At 34.3% G+C, this 12,780-nt stretch overlaps 1 protein-coding gene across 6 annotated transcripts in view; it reads left to right on the top strand.

The window, feature by feature from the left end:
* The window catches only part of axo (axotactin), a 927,649-nt gene that overhangs the window by 870,735 nt on the left and 44,134 nt on the right, over positions 1 to 12,780 (top strand). For 4 of the 6 annotated variants that reach the window (XM_090410025.1, XM_090410023.1, XM_090410026.1 and 1 more), the window contains 2 exons: positions 9,035 to 9,178; positions 11,911 to 12,020. In XM_090410025.1, coding sequence (XP_090266151.1) covers positions 9,035 to 9,178; positions 11,911 to 12,020 — 254 coding nt within the window. Of the gene's footprint in view, positions 1 to 9,031; positions 9,179 to 11,910; positions 12,021 to 12,780 lie in introns of those variants that run through there. The other 2 variants (XM_090410024.1, XM_090410028.1) reach the window with 2 other exon arrangements.

Here is a 12,780-nt window from a genome sequence, read left to right as displayed (position 1 = left end):
CTTAGCGAGTTCTTTCGATATAGCCAGCAAAATAGAAATGATTATGGAAAGGGTGACATAAAAAAAAGTATAAAAACAATATCCTCTAAACAATAAACAATACCTCACCTATATCCTCTGCTGCAGAGGATATAGGTGAGGTATTTAATGAGTAGTTCATAAAGGTCTTTCATTCTTGTGACATCATGGAGAGTTTGAGAGCAGTGGAGGATAATGACAACGAGAGACTGACTGTAAGTGAGCAAGAGATATATGGGGAATTGAGAAAACTTGATGTTAATAAGACTGTGAGACTTAATAATATATCATCACATATTTTGAAGGAATGTGCTGGGGAGTTGACATCTTCCTTGACATATTTGTTTAATATGAGACTTATAGCCAAAAGATTGGAAGGAATACATGTGCTACTTCATAAGGGAGGTGACAGAACTCAAGCACCAAATTATAGGCCTATCTATGTGTCAGTTGTTGTGGCTAAGGTGTTGAAGAGGCTGGTGAAAACCAGGATCCTGAATTGGGTTGATAACAGTGGAATTATCTTTGATAGACAGCATGGATTTGCTAGAAGGAGGTCATCTTTTAGTAATCTACTTACTTATTACAATAAGATAATAGCTTCATTGGACAGATAGATGAACAAAGGAGATGAATACACAGTAGTATACTTGGATTTTGCAAAGGCATTTGATAGATTACCACATGATAAGTTAATAGTCAAACTAGATCAGATGGGATTGAATATTAGACTGTTGCATTAGATTAGAGATTGGCTGTCTGATAGGTATCAAAAAGTTGTATAGGGGGGGAGCAATATCCCAGAAGAAGAAGAAAGTCACTAGTGGTGTGCCTCAGAGGTGTGTGTTTTAGGGCCATCGCTATTTAACATGTATGTTAACGATATTGGAGAACATTTGAATGAGGATATACATTTGTTTGCAGATGATGCAAAGTTGGGATGAACTATGAGGAGTAGAGCAGATGTTGTGGCCTTACAAGAAGATGTTAATAGACTGAGTGAATTAGCACATGAGTCAGGATGCCAGTTCAGTGTTTCAAAATTTAAGGTTTTAAAATTTGGAAAACAAAGATGGGTGTAGAATTTATTCTTGGTGGAGATATATTGTTGGAGGTGGAGGAAATAAGAGATTTTGGGGTGGTAGTGGGTAAAGATCTAAAATTTAGAGTACGTGTTGCCAAAATTGTGAAGGACAACACAATGAATTACATTATGGTAAAGCAAAGATACAAGAATAGTGTAAGAAATGCATGCATGTATCCTGGAGCTGATATTTACTCTGACCACAACCTACTATTCATAGAAATAAATGTGAAACTAGAGAAAATAAAAGAAGCTATGAAAAGGAAAAAATGGAACTTAGAGAAATTTTTAAAAAAAACAAGGAATTTGGAAACAGATTGGAGAAAGAATTAGAGGAAACAAGTTTTGTCAAAACTGAAGACCCAGAAAAGAAATGGGAACAAGTTAAAGAGAAAATAAAGAAGATTGCAGAAGAAGAAATTGGATATGTAAGAGCTAAAAGAATAAAAAAACCTTGGATAACTAATGAGATGATTTCTCTAATGGAAGAAAGGAGAAAATGGAAAAATAAAGGCATCCCAGAAGAGAAAATACAATATACAACCCTGAATGACAAATTGAGATTGGCTTAAAAAACAATGTGAAGAAATGGAAAATTATGAGAGAGTGGGAAGGTATGATCTTTTGTATGAAAAAGCAAGAAGCATGAATCACAAGAGAAATGGAATTTGAGCTAGAGGCATAGAAAATGAAAATGGGAAAATCATAACTGAAGAAGATAAAATCCTAATGAGATGGAAAGAATACATTGAAGATCTATATGACAAGGAAAACAGACCAAATGAGTTGCCATTAGAAGATATAAAAAAGGTAAATGAAGATGATCTAGGCCCAGAGATTCTGAAGACAGAAGTAGAAATGGCCATTAAAGAACTAAAATGTGAAAAGGCAGAAAGAATAGATGAAATATCTGCAGAATTCCTGAAACAACTTCAGAAGAAAGGAACTGAAGAAATAACCAAAATAATAAATTTAATTTATAACAAAGGAGAATTACCAAAAGATTTTATTACCTTAATATTTATACCTATACCAAAGAAAAGTAATGCAGTGAACTGCAAGGATTTTAATACAATAAGCCTCATTTCCCATACATCAAAAATATTTATGAGAGTCCTAACATGGAGAATTGCATCAAGGTGGAAGAATATCAGTTTGGTTTCAGGAAGGGTAAGGGAACAAGAGATGTGATTGGACTGTTAAGAATAATAAGTGAAAGAAGTCTGAAAGTGAATAAAGTGGTTAATATCTATTATATAGATTTATAGATTTTGAAAAATCTTTTGACTTTGTAAGATGGTGGAAGTAATGGAAAAGGTTGATATGGATTGGAAAGACAGAAGGCTAATTATTTCACTATATATGGGACAAACTGCCATGGTGAGAGACATATATAGTACAACAGACCAAGGTATCATTGGATGAGGAGTAAAACAAGGCTGTTCTCTGTCACCGATTTTGTTTAACATGTATTCTGAAGCAGTGTTAAAAGAAGCACTGGAGAATTCAGAAGAAGGAATAAAGATTAGAGGTAGACAGATATTTGCAATAAGATATGCAGATGACAAGGCATTATTATCAAATACTGAAACAGGACTACAACATCTGTTGAACAGATTACTGGAATCCTGTATCAATTGCCGGCTTGGTTGGCTGAGTGGTTAGCGTATCTGCTCTCCAGCCAAAAGGGTGTGGGTTCAACTCCCACCGTGGGCATGGATGTTTGTGATTGTCTCTGAAAATACTATTGGTGGTGGAGAGTAGATGATGTGGAGGGTGGATGACGGTTGGATGAGGTTGAATGGTGGAGACGTTGATTTGTAGAGCAGTTGCCCTCCCTCGATGAGTCTTTGGACTCCCTGGAGGTGTCAAATAATAATAATAATTATGGAATGAAAATTAACATAAGAAAAACAAAGGTAATGAAAATAGCAAGGAAAGAGGCAAATATGGATATCAGAATAAATGGGGAAAAATTGAATCATGTAAAGACATTTAAATATCTAGGAAATGTGATTAGCAGTGATGCAAGATATAAAAGTGACATAAAAGCAAGAATAGCAATGGGAATAGATGCCTTTAATAGAAAATGGAATTTATTCAGAAGTAAAATGGACAGAAACCTAAAGAAAAGACTAATGAAATCTTATGTGTGGAGTGTTGCCCTCTATGCAGCTGAAACTTGGACATTGAAGAAAGAAGAAATTAAGATTTTGGAAAGCTTTGAGATGTGGATTTGGAGAAGGACGGAAAAAATCAAACGGACAGATAAAATGACTATTGAAGAGGATAAAAAAAAGAAAGGGAAACTGGATCGGACATATTCTGAGAAGAAATGGAATCATCAGAGATGCCATCGAAGGAAAAATAGATGGAAAAAGACCCAGAAGAAGACTAAGGAAAACAATGCTAGATGACATGCTGAGTGGAGACAGGTACACAACCTTGAAAGAGAAGGCTCAGAACAGAGGAGAGTGGAAGTTTCTGCTACTAAGAGAAGAACCTGCTTAATTGCAGAATACTTAAGAAGAAGAAGAAGAAGTGGGTTAAGATCTAAAATTTAGAGTACATGTTGCCAAAATTGTGAGCACAACACAATGAATTCTGGCAATGATGCCGAGGACATTAACTTGTAGAAGTAAGGAGATTCTGGTTCCATTATATAAGGCTCTAATTAGGCCAAATATGGACTCTGTGCACAGATTTGGTCACCTGGTTTTGAAAAGGATGAAAAGATGTTGGAAAGAGTTCAGAGGCATTTGACCAGAATAGTTTCGGATCTCTGGAATGTTGAATATGAAGAAAGGTTGAGATGATGAAATTTGCAGAGTCTAGTGGATAGGACAAACAGGAATGAGAAATGTATAAGTTAATAAGGAGTTGCTATAGGATTAACGTGGAAGAGGTTTTTCATAAAATAGTGGAAGATCAGGGAAGAACAAGAGATCATCCCTGGAAGCTGTATGTAGAGGACGTGAACAAGGGAGTGAAAAGCAGTTTTTTTGCATGAAGCATTATGAATGATTAGAATGCCTTGCCTGAGAGTGTGGTGTCTGCAGAGAATTGGAATGTGTTTAAGGCAAGGTATAATGAGCTGTGTATGTATGACAAAGGGACCCTCCTAGATGAGTCTTTAACTCCATGGTGGTCTTAGGATAATAATAATAATAATAACAATTAACGACTTGGATTGTGTGATAAGTATTGTGGAAAAGATTTTGAAGAAGTTGTTGCAGGAGGTGAAGGATAATAGTGTCATTGGGAAAGAGATTAGTTTGTTGTCCAGATATAACAGTAGTGAACTGAGCAGGAGGGCAAGGGTACCGAATTACAAGATGGCTGAATTGTGTCAGACAAAGAGTGTTCAGTCTGTGAATGTATGGAATGAATTTGTAGGGAAGTTAGAGTGGTTCAAAACTGATGGAATGCATTTCACTGGATTTGGTTTTGGACATTTAGAGTGATGTTGTATATTAAGAGTACACAGGGTTCATACAAAATTATTATCGCTAAGTGTCAGAGAGAGAGAGAGAGGAGTGGGTGGGTTGAGAAACAAAAAGACAAACAAAGATTAACAACAGCAGAAATGAAGTTTATGAGAAAAACTGCAAAGTATACCCTATTTGATCACAAAAGAAACGAAGATATTATGAAAGAATTAAACCAAGAACCAGTAATAGAAAAAATTAAAAAATATAAACATAAATGGATAGAACACGTCCAAAGAATGAAAACAAAAAGATTACCAAAACAAGCCTTAAAGTACAAGCCACTAGGAAAAAGAAAACCAGGACGTCCTCTTAAACGATTCAACGATGACTTCTAAGGCCAGAACAGGTCATGCTAGGCCTAAATCCTTGATACGTATGATGATGATGATGATGATAAATTTGTTTTTTCATTGTTAGGCCAAGAACCTTTCAGACCAACCTCGTAAATGAACTTGCTAATATTTTGCTGGTTTTCTAACCAGTATTATCCACGTTCAAATTATAACTGTGGTGACAAATTATACTCAGTTAGAACATTATGTAAACATTTCGAATTTTAACTGAAAAGAAACTAATGTCCTCTGAAGGCATCTGTGCAGTAGATAACAGTGAAGTTAATTAGGAGAAGTTTGTGCCTAATGTGGTCTTAGAATGACTGTCTCCCAGATTTTTAGCAAATGAATGCAGCAATACTTATAAATTAGTTTAGGAATGGACAAAAGTTCTGGACTTATGTCCATACCCATGCTAACCATTATAACTCTATGATTATAGTAGCATGGGTTTTTGAAGTGCAGGTCTTGTTTTAACAATCTGCTTATATTTTATGATAAGATGATGAATACACTGGATAATTGAGATTCATATACAAGCTGACTCTAAAAATATTCTCTCAGACATGTAGCACAGCATTCTTCTTCCATTCAATCCTGTGTGAAAGAATATCCATAGCATGGTCTTCCAGTCCTGACTTGCCATACAAATTAATGTGAATATAGTTGTTGTTTTCTTCAAGGTTGATATTAACAGATCAAGTAGTCTGTCCAAAGTAGGCCAAGCTGTAGGTACAGAGAACTTTATACACTTCTGCAATGTGCAAGAGGATAAAGTTGATCCTTAGGAGAAGAGATAAAAAAAAAAGCTAGCTGAATATGTGACTTGAAGGTAGTATGGATATTATATTTGCAGAGAACCTGAGCAATCCTTTCAGATACAACATGAACATAATTGATGGGAATAGTTTTATTGTGATCTAATGTGTTGGTTGTAGGAGGGAAGGTGGGGGAACATGCAGTAGTTTGTTTATTTTATTGGAGATTGAAGCGATTGGTTAAAAACATGTTTTGGAGGTACTTGTATTCAGTTTCTAGTGTTATATCTTTAGAACAAATAATTCTGGCTCTGCATGTATGTAAGTGTTTTAAAGGTGCTATTCTGTTGGAATGTGCAGTGGTGTGATTGCTTATATAAGTGCCTTCTTGTATGTGTAAGGTTTCTGTAAATAGAAACCTTAAATAGAATTTTCAGGATCTCATTTTTACTCTAAAACAAGAAATCATGGAAATATAACAAGGATCTGTATGTCAGGTAAGTAGATCTGGAAAAAGCACATGATACATGCTATCTCCACTGTTATTCAGAATCTAAATGACTCACATAATAAATGAGAGTGACATTAAACTGAATACAGAATTGAAAATATTCGACTCATCCCTTTACTTTATGCAGATGATATACTCCTATTTAAATCCAGTACAAGTCTTTGGAATGCTTTATCTACTATAAATTGAATAACAGTTACAAACATGTTTTTTATGAAAATCTGTAATAAGAAAATGAAAAGCATAAAAATAGATTTTGGCAACTTAGAAAGCATCAGTGCACTGTCAGTGAGGAATCTATAAAACAAGTAAATTGTGCTATTTAGGCACAATTTTTAACAATGAAGGCAAATTAAATTTGGAAATAAATAACAGAATAAATAATGTTGGGATTGTGAGGATCCAGGTGAATAAATTTATAAAATAGAAACTAGCCAATATACTAAACTAGCAATGTACAGAACACTGTTCAGACCAGTTTTAAATTATGAAGCTAAGAGTTTGGTTAGAAATACTACATTTTCTCAAATTCTGGAGACCCCATTCATGAGAATCTTAAAAAAATAGAGTTGCATGAACAAATGGCATCTGTTCATCAGTGGCAATGTCATCATATTAAACATGAATATTAGGAAGGAACTTAATATTGTTAGCCTTCAGAAATGAGCAGGAGTAATATAAGGTGGTATAGTTATTAACAGAATGGGAGGAGAGGTTTGCAAAATAGGGGTTTGGTGCCAGGATGGATTGACACAGTTAAAAGTGCCTTAGAAAATCAAAATTTTAAATGTGGCCAATAACAGATTAATTAGGGTGAAAACTGTTGATCGGTCACTAGTAATAGTGCAAACTTAATCATGCACATAGCATTCAGCCTGAGTGTTGATATTTTTTTCATTTCTCTTTAATCAGTTATTTAATAAACGTACCTTATATCTGCATTTCATTTCATATATACGTTGGCTTCATTCCATGCTTAAAATTAGTCAGGTAAGTGAAATATTGGAAATATGAGTTGTCAGGTGTGTGTGTGTGTATGTGTGGTGCTAAGTACATTTGTATTCTACCCTCCTTAACAGGTAAGTTGGTTGGTTAGTATTGCTTATCTACCATTTAACAATTCCAGTTAATTAATTTTCCAGCACTGAGCTACAGGTGCTGGAAAATGGCCTATGACTATATAGCAATGAAGTTCTTCAATATCTTCTTTGGTTGTTCCATGGTGTTGTAGGCAAAGAATTCATTTTTATGGATGACAATGCCACACAACATCGTGCACAAGCAGTGGAGATATTTCTGGAGATCGAGTGGCCAGTATGCTCCCCAGATCTCAATTCCATAGAACACGAGAGCAAGAGAGAGAGAGGCATTGCTGCTTGCAATTCCCCTTCAGAAAACAAACAAGGTCCTTATCCTTACTCTGAAGGAGGAATGTGCGTTTTGCCTGAAGAACTCCTAAATCACTTGATCCTAAGCATAGTATTCATATTTGTAAATTTAGGGACACAAAAACACACGTGTTGAACAGATTATTTTATTGATTTCTAATAAAATAAAACTTGATGTTTCGACCCCTGTATTGAGGTCATCATTGGAAGAATACAAGTGTATAAGGAACCAGGCTACATGCTCATGCCCTGTATACTGGTAAACTAAATCTACGTAGTTAATTAATCCTTTTCCCTAGCCTGACCTCTAGTGATAAAAAAATAATAATAAAATAAAATAAATACAACTACAATAAACTGCTAAAGTCCTCATGTATTAATATTCTTCTGGATAGTTCTGATTGTTGTAATATGATTTCTTTCAGTTGCTGTTGAATGGTCATTCAACAGCAACTTATTTTTATTTTTTATTATTTTTTTTTTATTTATTTTATTTTTTTTTTTTTATTTATTATTTTTTTTTATCACTAGAGGTCAGGCTAGGGAAAAGGATTAATTAACTACATAGATTTAGTTTACCGGTATACAGGGCATGAGCATGTAGCTTGGTTCCTTATACACTTGTATTCTTCCGATGATGACCTCGATACAGGGGTCGAAACATCAAGTTTTATTTTATTAGTAATTAATAAAATAATCTGTTCAACACGTGTGTTTTTGTGTCCCTAAAATTACAAATTAGCTGATCACCGTGTAACCTTAAAAGAAAGAACTAAGCATAGTATGACATTGTAAGAACTGCATTGCAGTTTGGGGTGGATATATTCCATATTATATTGTCTCTCCACATAGTTTTCTGTAAACACTACGTTAATTTGTTAATTACTTCCTTAGGAAATTTGTAACTTTTGCCAAAAATGTATTGCAGTTTAATTTGTACAAAATTTATAATGCATTTTTTGTATAATATAATTTTATTATGCTGGCAATAAATTTGTCCACATTTGTAGTCATGAAAATTTTTTCATATACAGGTTAAAATTCAGTTTGTCCTCAGCTTTTAGAAACCAGTGTATTATGAGCTTCTTGTGCATGTAGGCAAATCCTGAAGCTACTTTTTTTATGTCTGAACTTGTTGAAATAAAGTGGACTTTAATTGCTTTAGCATTTTATTAAATGAATCCCATAGTTGTGGTGGTGGTGGAGGTGGGCAGTAGATGGCGTTGATGGAGATGATTCGTAGTAGAGGTTCGGTGTAGTGGTTGAGACAGTTGTAGGTGTTCTCCCGCGATGAGTCTTCGGACTCCTTGGAGGTGTCAGGAATAATAATAATATCTTCTAAATTTCAGAAAAATATTTTAAAAAAATAAAAAGTCATGAAAGCAAATACTTAAACTAATTTCTTCTAATTGTATATAAAAAAACATAAAAATTGTTTTTTTTCCTCAATAGTTGTAAACTTTGAAACACCTGACAGCAGTCATCCATTGCATGAAGCACCTGATCTAGCTGATCTAAGGACCAAGTCTTATATAACTAGTCCCTCTAACTCCTATCAGGATCCTGAATATTCACCTACTTACCATAGAGAAGATGGTAAATTTTAATAATTATATTATTATACTCAAAAATGCAAACAGCATATGTAAAACATCTAAATTTAATACAGAATATAAATTTTGATAGACATTATACATAATTTTTTGAAGGATGATGTATAAATTTCATCTAGATTTTATACTTTGAGAAGAAATGTGAAAAAATGTCTCACTTGAGATTTTTTCTCTTTTTTGACATTTGCATTTCCTTATAAAAGTATAATTCAATCAAAACATATATGTGATTTATTTATATTGCTCAATCTCATTGCATTTTTGGCATCATATCATTACTGTTTCATAAATTTAGAAGTGAGAAATTTTGAATCTTTTGTTAGTCCATATTAGTATAATAAAGTACATGTACAGATTCATGTCAAAGTTTCTGAAACAAAATCTATTTGAAACTGGAATGAAAATGAATAGTTTATTAAGTAAATTAATTATTTACAAGACAATGCTTGTAGTTATAAAAGACAAATTAACAGTACTCATTCAGCAAAGATTGAGAATGAAATTACTTCTAGAACAGGAAGGATCAGATACATGGAGGACAATGGCTCTCTTTGTTGGTCTGTGATTAATTATGATGAGAGGATAGAGAAGTGCACCAGAATTTGTGCAAGTTCATGACATCAGTTCTATCATAGTTAACCTAGTTCTGTAGAACTGGAGCTGCTTCCAGGAGGAGTCTCTGTGATTTGAACTGGAATTTATGTGGTATCTTGGCTTTCTTCCACCTGATGAAATTGTCTTCATCCAAGACATGTGTGTCTCTCTTGTTATGGTTGCCTATATCAAATGTACTTTTTAAGTGTTTTTTTTTTTTTTAATCTGATCAAGGTGGTCTGTCTCTCTGAAATAGTGAGTTCCACAATGAAATAGCAAAGTTTCCACTTTTGTGGAAACTTTGCTATTTCAATCTGAGCAAGTAAGAAGCAATGTGGTCTCTCTGCCAAGGAAATGGTGGGGAGAGGAACACAGTATGAGGACAGAGATGGATGGGTATGTTATTTTTTTGTGAAGATAGAAAAGGCAAAAAGGGAGGTGTGCCCTTGAAAGGTAGAAATGCAAGAGGAAGGGGGAGATAGCAGCAGTTTTGAGTGGTTTGAGCCTCTGAACAAACTTTCCACTTTTGTAGAAACTTTGCTATTTCATTGTGGAACTCACTATTTCAGAGAGACAGACCACCTTGATCAGATTTTAAAAAAAAAAAAAAAAAAAAACTTAAAAAGTACATTTGATATGGGCAACCATAACACAGAGAGACACACACATGCCTTGGATGAAGACCATTTCATCAGGTGGAAGAAAGCCAGGATACCTTTCATGGGCACACCTCTCTTTTTGCCTTTTCTTTCTTCACAAAAGAATAACATACCCTTCCATCTCTGTCCTCATATTGTGTTCCTCTGTCCATCCTGATCCCCTCCCCGCCATTTCCTTTGCATTCCTGTTCTGTCATTCTCCTTGTTCATGCTACTTACTTTTTTATTGATAAGTACTCCTTCAATCCCACTTTCTTACTCTTCTGCTCTTCCACATTGCTTCTTACTTGCTCAGATCCATTCTCTGCAGTCATTACTCTCCCAATGACTCACACTAAAACTATTCAGATGTAGTTATCACACTTTTATACAATTCCATTCATTCCTCAAACTCATCTTACACATTCACAAAATGCACTCCTTTCTCTTCACACATTTCGGCTAACATACCATTGCTCTCTACCTCAGCTCATCACTGTCATAATCTGGACAACATACTGGCTGCCTTTTTTACAACACTATTATCGTTTATTCCCCTCAACAAACTGCTGATATCCATCATTCTTGCATTATTTTTTCCTAACTGCCATTCATTCCTACTACTATTATCAACTCTTACTCGCTTATACCTCATATCCACTGCCTCAATGATTGTTCTTATTTTACCACCAGGAAAACAAATCTTGTGCATCCTCCTGATGACAACACTTCTAATAATCAAATCCCCATACACCACTACTGGTGAGTTTTATTCGTCTCCCCTTTCATATGGCCATCATTCATTCCACTCTTCTTTGTCCTTCCACATATATATATATATATAGTGAAACAGATTTGAAAGACGGTTGCCAGAGTTGAGCAAGATATGAAGCATGTGCAGAATATCTGTCTTCATTTCATTCTACATATGCTTCATATCTTGCCTCAACTCTACCAACTCTGCTTTCAAATTCTGCATCACTTTTTCACTATCATTCACTCTCACTATTTTACCATCAATCACACACTATTTTTTTTCTACTGTCAGTCTTGCATGCTTTCTTATCATCAGTTGCACTCTTTTCTTTGCTTGGTTTCACACAATCTTTTTTGCTGTCTGTTTTGCTTACTACAGCATGTTTCATGCTCTGATTCAGGCAAGCCTCATGGTCCATAATCATATCATATTTTCTGTGCCCACATTTGCTCATATCTCTCATTCAACCTCTCATAAACATTTGCAATGAATCATACTGCATACATATTATACTCGTGACACCAGACCACTCTCAAAAAATCTATGCCATTCACTTTATTTGTCATTTGTACTCATCCGTGCAGTGGTGTCTTCCTTGAATTGAATGAATGCAAATAATATTATTTCTACTGTATTCCACTCCTTATTTTAATATCATGTCAGGTATGGACTGCCCTAACTACAATTAGTTTAATGTGTTTATATAACTTTTTTTTTTCTGCTAAGGAGAAGAGGGATCTGATATTCTTGAAATGTCCACATTCAAGAGACAGCCTTCATCTTCTGATGATCTTGAGTGGGATCCAGCTGCAGATAATACCGAACTGATAACTACAGTAAGTTTACACAAAATATTTATTGTTATGTAATATGAAATAGTTTTTTCCTTGACAAAAAAGCTGAAAGAAAAAGAACTATTTCATATTGCAGCTATTGCATGATATTGCAGCTTCCAGTACATAATTCTGTTTGAATTGAATGATTTTAATTAATTATTTCCTAAATATTCATATAAATTAGAAGATAAATTTGCTTTTAGTTTCTTACTCTCACCTCATGCTGAATATCTGTATTCTCCAGCAGCACACCTAAATTCATTTGAAGAATATTGTCAATACTTCTATATGATAGAATCATATTTATTTTGGCCTGCCACGTTGCCCTAACTCCTCTTATCTAAACTATCAACCAAAATCATTTTCAGCTATTTGGGTTAGTAACCTGTAATAATCAAGTGTCTATAATTGATCACTTTCCTTTTCTAATGGTATCATTAATTCTTTCTACTCTACTGATTCATATCACTCAGTATAAATCACTCAGCTAATCTTTAACAGTCTTGTGAACACCACATTTCAGATTTTAGTAACAGTTTTGTCAACAGACAAAAAAGTTGTGAGTGTTAGCAGACAAGAGAAATTGAAGAATTAATGTAAAGCAAGAGAAGGAAGAGCAGAGTTAAAGGAGGAACAAAGACTGAAAGCTGAATTTGTTGGATTTAAAAAAAAATTCTAGTAACACGATTTTAGCACTTGAAAATTAATGGACATGAAAATAATATTAAGCTGGAAAAAGAATGAGTTGAAAATTAGTGTA

The sequence above is a fragment of the Typopeltis vanoorti genome, chromosome 20 (assembly GCF_054136105.1).
Source record: "Typopeltis vanoorti isolate ZY-2024b chromosome 20, IOZ_Tvanoo_1.0, whole genome shotgun sequence".
In the NCBI taxonomy this organism is placed as follows: Eukaryota; Metazoa; Arthropoda; class Arachnida; order Uropygi; family Thelyphonidae; genus Typopeltis; species Typopeltis vanoorti.
Note: the sequence above shows the minus strand (reverse complement) of the source record. Positions and strands in the feature narration are given on the sequence as shown.